General features: G+C 31.0%; 1 protein-coding gene across 1 annotated transcript in view; it reads right to left on the reverse strand.

The window, feature by feature from the left end:
* Positions 1-18,829, reverse strand: part of PCDH17 (protocadherin 17) — a 95,133-nt gene that overhangs the window by 59,172 nt on the left and 17,132 nt on the right. The window contains exons 2-3 of the mRNA XM_090258510.1: positions 1,231-1,289; positions 925-1,097 (exon numbers count right to left, since the gene is read on the reverse strand). Coding sequence (XP_090114636.1) covers positions 925-1,097; positions 1,231-1,289 — 232 coding nt within the window. The remainder of the gene's footprint in view (positions 1-924; positions 1,098-1,230; positions 1,290-18,829) is intronic.

Genomic DNA, 18,829 nt, shown 5'->3' on the forward strand with positions numbered 1-18,829 from the left:
TAGCAGCTCTGTTCACATAGTATAATTCTAGTTTCTTATTAGAAAACTGAAATGATAAATATTAAATATTTAAATACAGTTACTATTATGAAAACTAATATTAACTACTATACATCTGTAATTCTGAAACCCAATTTATAAAACAATTATTTTTCTTTACTATAATTGGAGATTAAAAATACCTACCCAGAGTCTCTAATTCATACACACAGAAGTACTTTAATTATCTTTGGGTAAATCATTAACAAATATTCCACTGTGTTTGAAACAAAAGAAACATCAAAATTAATAAAAAGCCTATCAAATTAATAAACTGAAGGCAGCCTTTTAAAATATATATATTAATTAAGAAATATTTTTTATCTGAGAAAAGAAGTTCATGCTTATCTGATACCATTGAAAATTTTTATGTAATTCAAAAAAAAAGTCAAAACTCTAGCTTAGCTGTTATTTTTTATTAAAAAACTTCTTAAAAATTAAAATACACACTAAAAAATAAAAACAGAGCTATAAAATTCCAATCAGGTTTTCATTTCACCTAAATTTTTGAATGTACAATTTTAATCCTATAAATTAGTATGTTAAAATATGCATATCTAGCTAATATATGCCATATTTTCCTTGTTAATCAAATGTAAAATAGAAAAAGTTAGGAAACATTCATGAAGATAACAAATTAGTGACTTGAATCAAATTCTCATTTTAAGAAGATTAAAGACTATTATCCATCGTCTTCCTTATTCTGTTGTTATTAAGATACTTGAATAGTTGCTTTTTGTCTGGGACAAACAGTGGGATTTGCTGTTTCTTTTGATACATTATTAATGGTCCATTCCACCTTAATAAACTGCAACTGTAGTACTAATAGGTTTATAATGATTGCTTAAGCTTTACACTTGGTAAGCATTGGAAGGCTTCACTCACCTTGTTCAAGGGGTTGGCTTTTAGTTGAAGTAGTTTTCATCTTGAGTGCCTCCCTAACAGACATGTCACAGCAGGAGCCTTTGTTAGTGTCTTGGTCACTGTCAGCCTGATCACTGTCCCCGTGCCCACTGTCTCTCAGGCTGGCTCTTTCTGGGTCCTTAAACGTGGAGCTACTGAAATACATACAAAGAAAAAGAAGAGAAAGTGTTGTCTCTACGAGTTGGAATCTGAAGTGTAGTCTCTTGCAAAGCAATTTTGACATGAATGCAAATGGGGAGGCTGAGAAAGTTATTTAATAGGCCTTACCTTTGAACAAACTGCTGCCTGCTGCCCATGTAATTGGGCTCTGCGGGAAAATTGTCTGTCTGTGAAAGAGAAGGAAAGAAATACGTATAGTTGTACACTGGACAAATCTCCTGCAGAGCAACAAGATTTCCTAGTGGAAAAATGATTAATAATTCAAAAATTCCCTTTAATCTTCAGATTTGTACATTTTAATTAAATTGGAAATTGCTGACATGTAATTATGTACTCAGAACAATTAAATGATTCCGGTCCACAAATTACCTGTTAAAGTAAACAATGAGCCTGTCATAACTGGCATTCTCTGTTAGCACCAGAATGAATAACACAGTGTTGTTTCATTATTTAGATATTAAGATTGAATATTTGTGGGAGGCATAGAAAAATGACCCAATTTCTCCATATTAAAAGTGTGAATTATTTAATAATACTCATTTTTAACATTGTTACATAATCTGCTGAGATTCTGTGCTTTCTTTTATGTAATATCATCTTAAAGTCATTCACTCCTCAGTGAACAGATTCAGGCCTTTTCCTTCAAATTACCAGAGAGGAAGGAAGCTGGGTGTTGGGGAGTGGGGTAGAAGGGATTACAGGGGAATACACACAATACAATATAGAGATGATGAATTATAGAATTGTACACCTGAAACCTATATAATTTTATTAACCAATGTCGCCACAATAAATTCAATACAAAATAAAATAAATATATGAGCCTGGCACATAAAATTCATTCCCATCTACATCCCTACTGAAGAAATTGCACTCAAACAAGACAACAAAAAGAGGTGTTACTTCCTGGTTATTAAAAACAAAGTAAAATAAAAACAAGAAATAAAGTGTTACTTAAAACATTGAGAGTAAAGACATTGAGAAACCAGGCTTGTTTTCGTGGTTGTTTTTACTGCTTCCAAACTGAGGTGGATATCTGCCAAAAAGAACTGAATTCTCCTTGTATCATGGAACAGAGTCTTTTGGAAGAAAGAGACTAGATCTTTCATAAATCTCCCTATACTGTACATTCATATGCGTTACTTCTTCTTGCAGCTGAGTCCAGGACAAAGGTTCTCCTGTTTTCTGCATCACTTCATATCACACCATTATGCTCTGAAGCAGCTATGGGTTCCTACAAGATCATCCAGCATGCAAGTATCAGTGGCACAGGAGCATGCAATTCATGAAGCAGAGGGCCCAAGGTAAGGCTTAATGTAGTGCAATATGTGTTTTCTGTATAAATAAAGCTAATTTAAACTAACAGTACTCTTTTTCTTCCCATGTAATAATTTAAATTATTTGGCTCTTACAATTACTGGGGAAAAAAAAAAGAAAAAACATGTTAAGAGTAACAGCATAAAGCATTAAGTTTCAATGTCTGTTAGAAGTTTGGAGATAGTAAAAAAGGTTCAAAAATATCTTAATCTGTAATCTTTTGTTGTTGTTCAAATGAATGAATTTTATCAAAATAAATGTAAAGATAAGGACAAACAAGGTAGTTTCCTTTCTCACTCCTAATCTGCTTTCACTAGTAGTTGGTAGCAGACATTTTTCATTAATATATTTTACTTTTTTTTTTTAGGTTCTGTGAAGCACCTTATATATTTTTCAAAATGACAAACTATCGGGTTTAAAGATAACTTAAAGATCTAATAAAAATAACAGTGCAAACCAACACCAGGGACAAAAATGTTTACAAAAGTTTTTCCATTATTTAAAGCTATAATTACTTAGAAACTCCACATTTTAATTTAATAAAATCTAATTCGCCTTTTGAATTGGTCAAAAATATGTATCCTACCTAATGCTGCTGTCAGTTAAAAGCTAAGGATGAATGTCTTACATTAGAAAAAGAAAATCCTGGGTATTAAAACGAGAGTAAAATATAACCTGAAAGAGGAAACTCAAGTTAGAAAATATAAGTGCTATTATAATCAGTATTCTTGTGATTTTAATGGATTTAATTAGGTGGAGCCTCATAAGAAGTAAATCCATACTCACTCTGACATAGAGAGACACATTGGGAAAATTTTCCTTTCCCTCTTCTAATGGGAATAGTATCTAAAAATATTTGCAAATTAAATATTAAATTAAATTATTAAAATAAGAGACTTAAATTAAAAGATAAAGTATATTTTCTAATTGAGTGAAAAGCTGTTTTTAAATATATGCATGTACGAAAGCATGTGAGTATATTCTTATGTATGTATGAGTGTCTTATGAACACTGGGAAATGGTACTGCTACCCAATACTGTTTTGATGAAAACAGAAAAACAGAGCAAGTTAGAAAAGACGGGATTTTGAAGGAAAAGAAAGACAGGAAAAATAACATCAGTGAGAAAGGCAAGAAAGAAAAATAGAGAAAGAGCAAAAAGAGAAAAACAAAAAATATATATAAAGAAAAAAATGAGAAAGGGAGTTAAAATGCTAAAAAAATTAATTGGTTTATTATTGTAGAATTTTGCAAAGTACAATTTTAAAAGTTTGCCACTTAATCAGTAGCAAAGTATCAGAAGTTTATTAAAAATGCCTGCACTCTCCCATTAAAATAGGTAGGAATGGATACATAGAGCCAACTGACATATCTCACAGGGGAGAGGGGAGGGAGCGGAGGGCTAGAAGAGATTAGCCAAAGAACATGCTTTATATGTCTATATGCATAGCACATTTACACAGACAACTATCTGGTGAAGGCCAGTGGAAGTGGGGAATGGGGGATATCTGTGCTAGTGACAACAATAAGAAGAAATGAGTAGGAATGTGAGAGATTGTGTGTGTATTTAAATTATCATAAGGAAATAGTCATTTGGCCTTAACAAACACATAACTAATTCAACACACACACACACGCTTTATTATACAAAATAACATTCATTATCCAGGCTTCAGGGGTGTCATACAACTTATTTGAAATCATCTGAATATAAAATAATAGCATTTGCATAGAAAAATAAAAATTAAAGAAAAATAGCCATATTCATTGATATCACAATATGATTTAGAAGTAAAAGGGCTTTCAGATATTTTTTCAACATTGTACTCCAAAAATTGAGCTCTACCTAGTACATTTGTAAATTGTCTTTTAAGTCTAGTAAAAAAATAAAATTTGAGGTCACACACTTGTCGCTCTTTAAGTCTCAGCAGAGTAATTAAATGTGAATATTTATAACTCCTGAAAACTTTATCTTCTTTTGCACAAACTAATCACTAAAATGTTTCTCATTCATGCTCAGCATGAACAGTTTCAACTATTATTTTTTAAAATATATAATTTATTATAAAAAATGTGTTCCTTGAAATGAGTAATTACAGAATAGTTCTGAAGTAGACACTTTAGGTATCTTTTTAACCTATTTTGAAGTCAGGAATAAAAGGACAGAAGCTTGGGTTTCTTGTAAGTGATTATTTGCTCATAATAGAAATGATTTGAACTTATAAACTAGAATATGCACTCCTCTTTTGACCATTTTCGTTTCTTATTTTCTTGGATGAAGATAAAAATATAGATATTTTTACTTTTTTTTGTACAGAAAACACAAAGAAATAAACAAGTTTTCAAGCAAACCCACAAAACAGATATAAATGGTTTCTTTAATTATTTGCCTTTAGGCTTTTCCCTAACAGTACTCAGTAAACTGTAGTAAATGTATAAATTATGTACAAAATCATAATTTTTATTAGCAACAGTTCATAGTAAAATGTCATTTACAATTTTCTCATCCTTCTCATCCTTTAGGAGATATAAAAAATGCATCATGATTTTAAAAATGAGTATCTCTAAAAAAGGGGAAAGGAAGCGCCTACCAAAACTGAATCAAGCTAGTTAATATTGGGAAAGCTCTTTATTTGTGCAAGTAGATTAATTTGATATAGCCACTTACATGTGCCTACAGAAGCTGAACTGAAAATAAATAGTAAAAGGAGTCAAAATAGTTTTTTTTAACTATTAATGTAGTAAAATTAGAAATTTTAAATACAAATTTAGCATTTGAAAAATTCAACATTTATTAATGATAAAATTCTCAGCAAGTAAGAATAAAAGAAAACGTCTTCAATTGTATAAAGGGCAATTACAAAAAAATGTAACTAATGTAATACTGGTGAAAGACTGAAAAGTTTCACCACTCCTATTAAACACTGTACTAAAAGTCTTAATAAGTTCAATAAGGCAAGAAAAATAAAGGATACTCAAATTAGAAATAAAAAAATTATAATGCTATTGTATCTACAGATAACATTATATAGGTAGAAAATAGGAAGCAATCAAAACAAAAAACATTTTAGAACTAATAACTAAGTTAAGAAAGGTTGCCATATTTAGGGTATCATGCAAAAATGAATTATATTTCTATATTATAGCTATAAACTATTAGGGATGAAAATTTCAAAAGCAATACATTTGTAATAGCTCCCTAAAGATCAAATACTTAGCAAATAAGTACTTAAAAATGAACAAGTATAGAATCTGTATACTAAACATTATAAAAAACTGATTAAATAAATAAAAAAAGGCCTATATAATGGAAAGATATATCATATTTATCATGGAAGACACAACATGGTAAAGGTATTAATGCTCCTCAAGTAATCTATACATACAACATAATTCCATTCAAATTTCCCAGAACAATTTTCTTTAGATATAGACAAGAGGATTTTAAATGTATATGGAAAAGTTAAAGGAACTGTAATAGCCAAAATAATTTTTAAATAGAAAAATAAAGTTGAAGGAGTTACACTTCCCTATTTTAAGAGTTATTATGAAGCAACATTATCAAGACAATATAGATGGAAAAGACACATAGATCAGTGGAACAGAAGAGACTGCAGGAGTCCACACAAATATGGTCAATTGATTTCTGACAAAGTTGCAAAAGGCAACTCGATAAATAATTCAAAAGAAATGAACTTCAACCTATACCTCATACTTAACCTTAAAAAAAATCCTCAAAGTAGATTACAGATCTTAATATAAAATGTAAAACTATAAAACTTTAGAAGAAAACCTAGCAGAAAGTCTTTGTGACCTGGAGTTAAGCAGAAATCTTAGACATGACTCCAAAAGCATGCTCTACAGGGGGAAAAAAAGGCCCAAATTAGCACAGCACTTTCCTATTTACCTTGAAGAAAGGGAAATTATGCTTACACAAAAGTTTGCACATGAATATTTACAGAAACTCTCTTTGCCAAAATTAGAATCAGCCAACAAATCTTCTAGCAGGTAAACAAACTGTGACACATACATAAAATGGAAAATTATTTAGCAAAAAAAAATATATATATATATTAACTATTGATTAAACAACTTAGATGAATCCCAAAAGCATAATGTTGAGTGAAAAAAGCAAGTCTCAAAAAATTGCATGCTGTAAGATTCTACTTATAAGACTTTTCATTAAAAAATATAAAAACTATTATGAAAAAGAATAGATTGGTGATTGCAAGAGGTTATAGTTGACTTACAGAGGAAGCTTTTGAGGGCGATAGAACTATTTAGTGATGATAGTTTCACAATGCCATATGTGAATAAAAACATGCAGAACTCTACACTCAATAAAGTTTCATTTTACTGAATTCTAATACAAGTTATTTCCAAAATTTATGTAAGGTGATCATCTGCACCTCATATATGCACCTGATCTATCTGTCTTGTAGAGAATTATAAAACCGTAAGTTCTTTTGTTAAACATTCTCAATAAAAAGTGTTTCTGAACTTTGTCTTTTAAAATTATACTAAGAAAACTTTTTAAACCCATCTAGAAATCCCATTTTCATTTGGGCAGGCTACAAATGGATTAAAGATATAAAGATCTATTTAGCCACACGAGCAAACCCAAGTAAGAGCCCTATAAGACAGAAACTTTAAATATGAATTATTTAGCTCAATTTTCATTTATTTCAAGGATGTTTTTCTTCTGTGCAGTTCCTGTTTATCCAACCACAAAGTAAATATTTTAAATAAAGATCTCAGACTGCATTTTTTTGCAAAGGATTAGCTTTTTATTTCAGTGCAGGAAACAAACATGCCTATATCATCAACTGGGAGCCATCTTGAAAAATGGTGAATTTTTAAATTTTGAAATACCTTGTAAAACTGAGCCTGCTTTTGAAAGTAAGTGAATACCGTATCTTTGTATAGCCTCTAAAGACTTAATATGAAATGATTAGTATCTAAGCTGTGCCAAAGTGTTTGCTAAATATTGTCAAAATAATTTTACAACTTTGAGGTAAAATTAAGATAATACTATCTAAAAAAGTATAGGTTTATGTTTTATATAAGATAATACAGAAAATTTTCTTGTGTAATATAATTCCTGTTTTACGTTTATAATTTTCTTAAGGTCCTATAGGCAGCACACTAATGATTGCGAAATCATAATATCTGAATGAAAAGTCTGGTAAATTTTTAAACAACACTTGGATTTCTTGAAAATATGAAAACTGTTAGATGAGAAAAATAAAGATGTCATAATTTTGAATATTGTTTTGAATGAATTTCTACCAAAAAAAAATCAGAATAGCTGTCAGCAAATACATCAGTGCAAAAGGAAGACAGAATAATGTAAGCATTAGGAAACTGGATTCTATGATTAGTTTTCACCACCATAAATACTATTTAAATAAATGTTGCTAGATTCAAACATTGGTCCATGCAATCCCTTTGTGATAAATATATATACAACATGTTTGTGCTATTTTGCCAGTATTATCTTATATTCCCCATTGTAGAGTCATAGGATAGTCAGAAAATTTTGTATGAAGAAAACGGTTTTGGCATTTTCAAAATCAATGGTGTGAATACCTAGAAGGCAATAGTTTATAAACTGCTGGAATTCTTGACATCCATTTGCCTTTCTATGTCAGTTTCTTCAAGTAAGAGAACATCTTTGGGACAGAGGCCAAATGGATAAATTCATTTCACAACATACATTTGGCTTATAACATAAACAATATTTTAAAATCCAGCATTCAGAAATGTAAAATTCACAGTATCTGAGATATCATACAATCAGGAATTGCAAAGCATATAATAAACCAGGAAAATATAATCCCCACTTAGGAGAAAACCCATCAATAAAAACAGACCCAGGAATAAAAAAAAATATGATGGAAATAACCAATAAGCATATTAAAGATCTATTAGAAATGTTAAAAGAATGGACAGGTATGTAAAAGTATGTTCCTTAGAATAAATGTCTCCTTAAATTTTGCACCCTAAGTACCTCTCTTATGTCATCTTAATTCAGGCCTGAAGGTGAGAAGTAGAAAATATAAAAGGACCCAAATAGAACTTCTAATATTTGAAATAAAAAAACACTAAATAGAATTGACAGCATATTAGAGAGAAAGAAAAGATGCAGCATTTTCCTCCAGATTTTAGAAATATTTTCCTCACTATTATGTATAATATTAAATCTACTTTTAATATGTTTATCTGTATAAGCTTTATATACTATTTTTCTCAACATTGTCTTTTTGAATTTGCAATACACTAGAGAGTAAAGATAGGTATGCCAAATACAAAAGGATCTTCCAAAGGCTGTAATACAGATATGAAGAAAGTTTTAATACCAGAGATATTGATCTAGAATAAGAACTATTAAGAAAAAAATAGAAAGTATGAATTTGACTCTGACATCATCACTAAGAGAGCAACTTACCTCTCACAAACTAATTTGGGGTTAAACATGTAGTTATGGTTTTAAATCATATCTTTTTAGGTCCATTTATACTTAATCAGCATTTTCCTAGTCCAGGGATAGAGGCAAATAAAATTTTGAAAATTCCTTCAAATTAAGAATGCCAGGTTGATTGCATATATTGGTGCCATTGGGTTCAAAATGAAACTAAAGTCGAACTTTTTCCCTTAATTCAAAGGCACTGCTCTTCACACTGCTAACAAGCATTCTTTTTGTAGTAGACTAAACACAAGGGAGTATTAAGAGGTGAATAATTCACTGTAAGACTTTTCATACTGACATTGCTTCTGATAGCTTTGCCTTCAACAGAATATATGGTGTAGTTATTTCTACATTGCTGAAGTAGGCAACAGTATTTTAAGCCACCACTTATAAAGTTATCTGACAGCACCTATGGCTTCGGAATTTTTAAAGTGCATGAGGTATGGCAATAACTGTATTTATCAGTGATTTTCAAAATAATACATTTCATACAAGTATAGTGTGGTCAACATTTGTGTTTTGTTACTAAAGTCACAATAAAAAGCATGAAAAATTCACCCTACACTTATCAAAAAACAAGAATTATTTAAAATATGAAATGGAAGGACAACTATGCCATATCTTTAAACAATAATTGTAAGTCTACATCTCAATTAGAATGACTTAAATGTTTCTTCCTGTTTCCTGTGTTTAAATAATGTTGTTGTTTTATTTTCTTTTTAATCGTTACCTGAAGTTATGTTTATTGATTTGAGAGAGAAGGAGTGGGGAGGGAGAGAGAGAGAGAGGTCAATGTGAAAGAGAAACATTGATCGGTTTCCTCCTGAGGTCACCTCGACCAGGGATCCTGTAACCTGGGATGTGCCCTGACCTGGAATCAAACCTGCAACTTTTTGGTGTACCAAATGACACTTCAACCAACTAAGCCACTCGGCCAGGGCTCTTGTTTTCCATTTTATTTTTTATTGAATTTTTTGGGGTGAATTTGTTGGTTAAAAAACATACAGGTTTCATGTGTACAACTCTATAACACATTATCTGTATATTGCTTTGCACACTCACCACCCAAAGTCAAGTCTTTTACCACCACCATTTATTCTCCTCTTACCCTCTTCTACCTTCTCGCATCACTGTTCCCCTCTGGCAGTCACCATACTGTTGTCTGTCTTTTTTCTTTTTTTGGCTTAATCCCTTCTTTTTTCACCTAGCCCCAAAGCCCCTTCCCCTCTGACAGCTATTGATCTGTTCTATGAGTATGTTTCTATTTTGTTATTTTGTTAGATTGCACATATAAGTGAAATCATATAGCATTTGTCTTTCTCTGCCTTATTTTACTTAGCATAATGCACTCGAGATCCATCCATGCTGTTAGAAAAGGTGATTTTCCTTCTTTTTATGGCTGAGTAGAATTCCATTGTGTAACTACCACAGCTTTTTTTTATCCACTTATCTACTGTTGGGCACTTGGGCTGCGTATACATCTTCCCTATTGTAAATAACACTGCAATGAACATAAGCATGTATATGTTCTTTTGAATTAGTGTTTTGGTTTCCTTTGGGTATATTCTAATATGTGGAATCACTGGGTCATACGTTTTTAAGGAAACTCCATACTGTTTTCCCAATGACTGCACCAATCTGCATTCCCACTAATAGTGCAATAAGATTCAATTTTCTTTACATCCTCAACAACTGTTTGTTGTTTGTTGATTTACTGATGATAACCACTGTAACAGGATGAAGTGATAGCTCAAGGTGGCTTTAACTTCCATTTCTCTGATGACTGTAATTTTCTGTTGAGCCTCTTTTTGTATGTATCTGTTGGCCATCTGTATGATCTGGATGCCTATTAAAATCTCTTACAAATATGGGCTTTTAAAATAAATGACATTAACTTTAATAATAATTTTTGTGCCAGAATTAGATCATATAATTGATGAATTTTGAAGAAAATCACCTTTGACAGCAAGAAAATTAAGATAGAAGGTAAGATTATTTCTATTTGTTATCTATAAATCACACAAAATAGAGGATGCTGCACATCCTCTGTATTTTTGCTAAAGCTTGGAGAGCAGAAGCCACTGAGTTGCCACTAACTACTAAAACTGCTTTCTCATTGGCAATGGCAGAGCATTATACCATGAGCTGATGTCTTCTGATAAATATTCAAACTACTTCTTGGTTTCTAATTTCAATTTCCCTAATTAATTCATTCTCTTCAGTGAGGTCAGCCTCTCAATCTTAACCCTGTCCAATAACCAGTCATCTTTTTTACTTCTAGTGGTTTTAGTGGGAACAGAAGCATTTGGAGCTCTTTCCTCTGCTGATCTTTTGCTTTCTCTCAGCTAGAATTTTCATCTTAGGAGAATTTCCTCCTATTGTGCTCTTTTCCGTCTCTATTAAGAGTACAAAAGGATTTTTCAGCTGGAGGAAATACCTAAAACTGAATTCTCTGTAATTGGGCCTCCAAGACTGAAAACTTAAAGATTATATGTAGACAATAAAAATTCATTACAGGTCTGAACTTCTAGAATTCTTGACATATAAAAACAGAGAGAAAATGAAGGGAAACAACTTGGTGACAAACTATTTTACTTATTATCACTATGAATGCTGAGTCTTGTGTAAGATACATTTTTTTAGGTATTTTATTAATTTTTTGGAATTTGTTAATTAGAAAAGAAAACTTTTACAAATTTAATATTTAAATTCTGACCAGTTTTTCAGTTAATTTATTGCTTTATAGCTATACTGTACTGAATCTAAATGCATGTAAATTGTGTCATTGTGTTCATTCTGTGCTAGGCATTTTGGAAGATGCTGTCCTATGGCAAGATCTACAAAACAGAGCTATTAATATTTATTATTCATTCTTTTCATAACCTTAGTAGACACAGTAGTGTTACTTCTACATTTCTTTAAAACAAAGTACAGCTAGCAGACTTTTATAGAGTTGCCCATAATATGCCTGATTCATCCTAGAACAATAACACTTGCCAAAGACTGACAGACCAGTTACTTTCTGCAGAGCTTCTCTGAGAAATAGAGACAAATAATGATCCATCTCATGAAAGTATCTAGCCATGTAATATGAAAAATTGAGACATTTATTGAAGAAAATAAAAGATACAAGAAACATTGTACATAGGACAATGGCACTTCTGTCCCTTCAAAGTAGGCACCTTGGGATCTCACACAGTTCTCCCAATCACCATCAGCTGCCTTGTTGTATTTTCCTGAATCTCATCAATGATCTGAAATCTCTTCCCTTTTAAAGGTGATTTTAGTTTTGGGAAAAGCCAGAAGTCACAGGGCACCAAACTAGGCTGTAAGGGGCCTGAGTCATCGGGGTGATTTGATGTTTCACCAAAAAACTCTGCGTGAGACATGATGCATAAGTGGGCACATTCTCATGATGAAGCTGACAATCACCAGTTGCCCATAGCTGTGGCCTTCTGAAGCATCCAACTAGTTTCCATGGAGGAATGTTCAAGCTTAACATAAAATTTGATACAGATTTGTTTCTCTACTCAGTCATTTTGGATGTAATGACACACAGGACACATATTCACTCAACGGCATCTACCACACCCACTGACCAGTACAGTGAAGTCATCATTATTCACACATTCACATTCTAGTCCACACTCTTTGGCTGTCAGGTTACATCAATGTCGCTCACACAAACCATTCTCATTATATTAACAATAGCTTGAATTTTTCAAAACAGACCAAAATATCTAGTTATTGGAGTAACTCTGATAACTAAATATTTCCTTTTGTTAATAACATAAAAAGATAATAATAGTCATTTATCATCAAATATCCTAATGTATAATGTAGGCTTAACTGTATGGTTACTTAACCATCATTATAGTCAAATAAATTGTCAAAACAGGCACTTCTGAACGAACACCACTCAAAGTGCAAAATAAATTTATTAGGTCTAGTTAATTATTATGTAACATTTCCAAATAACTAATTTAAAAAGTAAATCAACCTATATGTCTGTTATCCATTTCATGTTTTTTTTTCACAATATACTAAAACTAAAAATTTTATGAATGCAATGTTTTTTTAAACACAGTTCACCAGTTTTATCCTCAAAATATTAAATTGTTATTCAGAAGATAAAGTCAATTATTACATAATGGATTACATTTTATAAATAAAATTAAAAATGATCAGTAAGATCTGTTTCTTGCCTGTACACGAGCCTTTCAAGTCATCACCTGTGTAATAGGTGCATACCAATTCCTAATAGCAGGAAAAAAAATAATAAAAGAAATTTAATGTGAAATTGAATGATGGGTTTTCTCTAAACACTGCATAGGCACAGAGAAATCTTAACTTTATTATTACAAGCAACATTTTAGCCAACCAACTAAACAGCCAGTATATTTTACAATAATTAGTAAATACTTTGGGGGAATTTTGAAGTCCCCAACTTTTTGCAAGGGTTTCAGGATAAGTTATTATTCTTTTTAAAAGTATATGTAAAAATTTTAATTCCCAGATAATTTACTCATTAAATTTAAATTTCTAGTTTGAAAACAAAAGAGTAATTTGAGAGTACAATTATGAAAAATTAGGATAATATGCAATAAATTTGGAAGACCTAGTCTCAGAAATGACTAATATAAAGGAAAAGGTATTCCTACATTTGAGGAAAATATTAATTATTAATCAAATCTATGAGTATTAGATTACCAGAATATTTATCATTTTCCCTCTGAAATATAAGAATAAGTATCTGTTTTAAAATGTATGATTCAATAAAAATAGAATATTTTAGGTGATAATACCTGAAATTAAAATAAAGCTAAAGTGTCTTTACTTATTTTTAATTAAACATTAGCACAAAATGTAATGAAATATATTTTGAGTCATTATCACACTGTCACTTAATACCTAATTTCAACATCCCCAGCTCTTCCTTTGCTTGAAGAGTTTAATACTTTTTCTCCTCTTATGAAAGAATCAATTTTACCTAGACAATCACTTCACGAGGCAATATGTCGATATTCTTCCCTCTCTAGTTTTGACATATCGATCACTTTGATTTTATTAGAAAATGGTTATAATTTACATGGTATGCTTTTTAAATAACACAAACAGAAAAATATAGAGATATTGTTAATATTTAATAATGCATTACAAAAGTAGTTAGAGAACTCTGGCCCATGGCCCACTTTCTGTTATTGAAAATAAAGTTTTATTGCAACTTAGCCATGTACTTTCCTTTACATATTGTCTATGGCTGCTTTCATGTTTCAGTGGCAGAATTGAGTAGTTATGACAAAGACCATATGGGTCACAAACTCTAATATATAATATTTACTATCTGCACCTTACCAGAAAAAGTGCAGACTCCTGGCTTAGGAAGACTCGGTCTCAGTTCTTAACTATATATTGAATTTAAAAATTTACTGTAGTCACTCCTGTAGATAAAATACTAATGAAATTTTAATATATACACTATGCTTAATTAGGTCATCATTAGAAAAATCATGAGTCATTTTCATCCTCCATAGGGAACAGACTTTGTTCACAGAATATGCATTTGAAAGATGCCTGACTGAAAAACTGTTCATTTTTTTTCCCATAGATTTCAGTGTTAGGTGATTTGTAGCATGTTTCTATTCAATTCCAAACTACTTAAAACTGTGGAAACAGTACCATCATGAGAACAAAATGCACTCAGATGCCTGAAACTTCTTGAAGTATGTTGCAAGTTCCTCCAGAGTCTATTTAGAACAAAAGTAACCCAGTTTTTTTACAGAAGAAAAACTCTTCAGTTCTTGGTCCTTTGTCTGCTGATCTTTCTTACATATTTCACAGGGTGACTCTTCCAAAAATATTATTTTCTTTTACTTCAGCAGCAGGACCATCATAATTATTTCTATTTTATGGATGCCAAAACTAAGGCTTTTGGGTGGAATTTGTAAAAGGCTAGCTGGAGGTTACTATATGAGTAAGTAATGTAAACAAGTTCCTTTTGACTCAAAATGTTGCACTGTTTCCCATAAAAAACATTCAAGTACTATATGATTCACCTTGCTTCATGTGTATTGTAATTTGCCTTCTATTCTAATCTATTTCACTCTCTGATGTATTTTTCAGATTTATTATTTTCATTATAATTGCTAATCAATGCTCCCTACAGAGTTCTAATACTAGACCATAACTCCTCGAATGGCTTTGTTTCTATAACTGTTCACTTCTTAATTAGATTACACACAAACAAAAACTGAGGTCTACCAAACAATTTTGGTTAGAGTAAAAGAATCAAATCTAGTTATACAATCAAATATGAGAATCATGGTTGCTTTTGGAAGTCTCCAAAATTTGGAAGTATTTTTACTTTATAGTGTCAAGCTATAGAACCTCTTCAAAGAACCGCTGATTTCCCAATTGAAAGACGTTGTGGAAATATGTTGTACATAGGTCCCAGATAATTCTCTGATGCTTAGTATGTGGAGGCCTTAAAGAATTGTTTTCTGAATGAATCTACAGTTTAGAAACTATTATGTTGCAGTACTTCATAGCAGCAATTACTCATGCAGTAAGATATTCTCATACTCCATTAATACCACAATATAAATGCATGTCAAACATGATATCCCAACTGATATAGGAGCAAAATACCTTCACTCTGATTCAGGTGACATTTGTTCCTATTCCTAGATAGCTATAAATACTTGGGCAACATTCTGTGCTGCAGTTTTATCACATAAAAGGAAATGTAAATGAAATAAGACACTATAATATGTCTCTAACTTTCTAGTATTCATTGTCCTTAAACAGTTATTTTGAAGAAAATGCTCAAGGTCTCCTGGCTTGGAAGGCATAGTTCTTAAGGAATACTTCATAACATCTTTCCACTTCAGAGTTTACTTTGGTAGTTTAAGAAGTTTACAATATCTGAAAACCATTGTCTGCAATATGGTCTATCAAAAATTGGTTCCTTTTTAAAAATGTCTAACATCAAAACAAATGACCAATATTGGTTTATAGAGGTAAAAATAAAATTTTGCAATAATATAAATTATCATTCCAGTAAAATTACTGTTTTATAATCATAGGCACTATGGAATAGCAGTGTACTCATAATTACTAACATTTATGCCAACTGAAATATTGATTTCACAGACAATATGTCTGCATATCTGTATCCTAAAGTTTAACTGCTCCAGAATTTGTTGTGCATTTTGCTGTTAACAAAAAATAATGTTGATTTGTGTTAATATTTATTCAGCATATACTATTCATCATATTCTTTATGTGCATAACGATATTGAAACTTTAATCCTTATGACAGCCTTATTAGAGGAAAATATTATACCTGATAAGAAAACAGAAAAAAAAAAAGAGTTAAGCAACTTATTCTGGACTGAAAAGCTAGTTTAAAAAAAGAAAACAAGAATTATAAGAATAGAATCTCAGAGTAAAGAATCTGTTAATCAGAGAGTAATTGATTAAATGAATTATAACATATCTATTAATTGACCCAGAATTCCACCATTTTTAAGATAATATGAAATTACATCATTGACATGGGAAAACGTTCATTATATATTTATATAACTTTAATCATAAAGCAGCTTAATATATTATGTTTAGAATATACAGCTCTTTAAAAAAAAGAAACTAGTTTGTGTATGTGAGCACACATATATACACACAAGAGGATGGAAAAATATATGGGTTCACAATTCTTTATTTAAAAACTTTACAACCAGACATATTCTGTATAACCCACATTTGAGGATGACATTTTGTTGTATATGTGAAGTATTACCTATTCCAGCAGGGACTAGTTGGAACAACACCTCAAATTAAGCATATTAATATTTCTTCAGTAAAAGTTAATATTAACACTAAATAGAATAAGTCAACTTTTAAAGCAGTCAAAAAATCAGTTAAGGTCTGAATTCTTTGGATTTTGTAATTAAAGAGGTGATGGTGGATCTGAACAATAAAAGGTTAGCAATAGCTACCTCAGACTATTAAATTATAAACAATTATAACCTTTTAAATGTGACTTTTTCTATTTTCAGTTCACAAGGATGTAATGAATTCATAATACACAACAGGTGCTGTTTTATGTATGAGTTTTTAGTAGAATTTTTACACTTTAAGAATTCCTCTATAAGTTAGGGGAAATATATAATCATTTAATTTTTAAAAGAAGAAAGAAGCTTATAGTCATATCTAATGAATAAACTTGAAATTCTTTTAATGCAGAAACTTGGATTTTTGAGTATCAGGGTTTCGGAAGAGCTGTTGTTTTCCCAAGAGTAAAGTGTCTTCTAGGCAAACTACTGACTTGCTAAAAATCAAACAGGAAAGAAGTAACTGTCCCTGCAGTAAAATGTAGCCAATTCATCTCTAGAGGCTGACTACCAATTCCCAGTTCAATGACACAGTGGTTGAAATCCAAAAGGCACTAGACTAGCAATGCCTGAATCTCAACAACATAGGTCTAGAGGCACAGTCTCAGTGGAATAACTCCGTTAGAATATCTGTCATGGAACAAAAGAAGTAATAATAATAATTAAGTGTTTAAAAATCTCATACCTTTACATCTCGATTGTTCTTGAAGAAATCATCTTTATAGATTACATATTTCTATATTTTTATTTAAAATATTATGTCTTCTTATGGTAGCACTAGACACATTTGAATATAAAAGTCAAAATAGTTACTGTTCCTCCAAAAGAAATGAAAAGCAGAATTGTTCTGTTCGCTGATAGCCTGCTTCCTCCTTCGTTCTTTTCAAAACAGGGAACCAGGCTGTCATATATAGTTGGAAAAATAGATTTTTCCTCTCTGTGAAGGAGCATGAGTTTATTCAAGCAGAGTCAGGTAGTTTATAAAAACTACACACTTAATATAAAAATGACAAAGTATAAAGCTCTTCTTTAAGTCTAATTCATATTTAAGGATCCTGATACACTTTTTCTTAAGAGGACAGAACATCACAAATCTCAAATGGTGCACCTAGTAACACAGCATATAAATAGCTCAAAAATAACTGTAAGCTCTCTGTCTATTATTGCAGAACCAATAAACAAGAAAACTGAAAATTATGACATTATTACATTATTTTGTGTTATCTCTACTCATTAAAAAGAAAATGAGTGCATTTAAAATAATTTTGCATGTCAAATGACAGTAAGCCTTGCAACTGAAATGATACTGAAAGGAATATCTGTAAAGGGCAGATACATGATCTGATGTGAATTTTATCAAGATTATGTAGAAGTATGAGGAGTCTGAGAAATAAGTAGTTCATACCAAAATGGTAGTAGCATAGTATCAAACATTTATATCATTCCCCTGTGTTATGTGGTTTTGATATTATGAAGCCAATAAAATCACATTAAAAAGCTTTAGGAGAAAACTTTTCTTGTCAATTAGGCCTTAGATGGATTCTACCTTTTCAGTTTCCCTGTTGATTTAATATACTAGATTGCATTAACAGCACTAGCTTGTAAATAAGGAAGCTCTGAATCCTATTAATGAAGATACACTGCCAAAATAATCAGCTTCTTACTTAACAAGTTTCCAAGTATTTGGAAAAGCTGTGAAATAGGATTATAAGGTTAAGCTGTGTACATTTGGCTTGTCACTACATAAATATTTCAGAAATTTGATCTCATAGGCTGAAGAAACACCTGTCTAATCATGACTCTTTTCCAAGTTACATGAATTTCAGTGAGCAGAGCAATACACAAATGCTGATGAGAAACCATGTCAATTTAAATAGTGTACTTTCTGTTAGTTATATTATTTTATCATATATCATCTTGCTGAGCAAAGATATAAGAAATATTTTAGAAAAGGTCTGCGGTATCATACTAAGGGGAGTCAAATTTTTGAAACTTAGGATAACCACCTGAAATATCCAATACTGCTT

This window comes from Furipterus horrens, unplaced genomic scaffold (assembly GCF_987537825.1).
Source record: "Furipterus horrens unplaced genomic scaffold, mFurHor1.1.pri manual_scaffold_12, whole genome shotgun sequence".
NCBI classification, from domain to species: Eukaryota; Metazoa; Chordata; class Mammalia; order Chiroptera; family Furipteridae; genus Furipterus; species Furipterus horrens.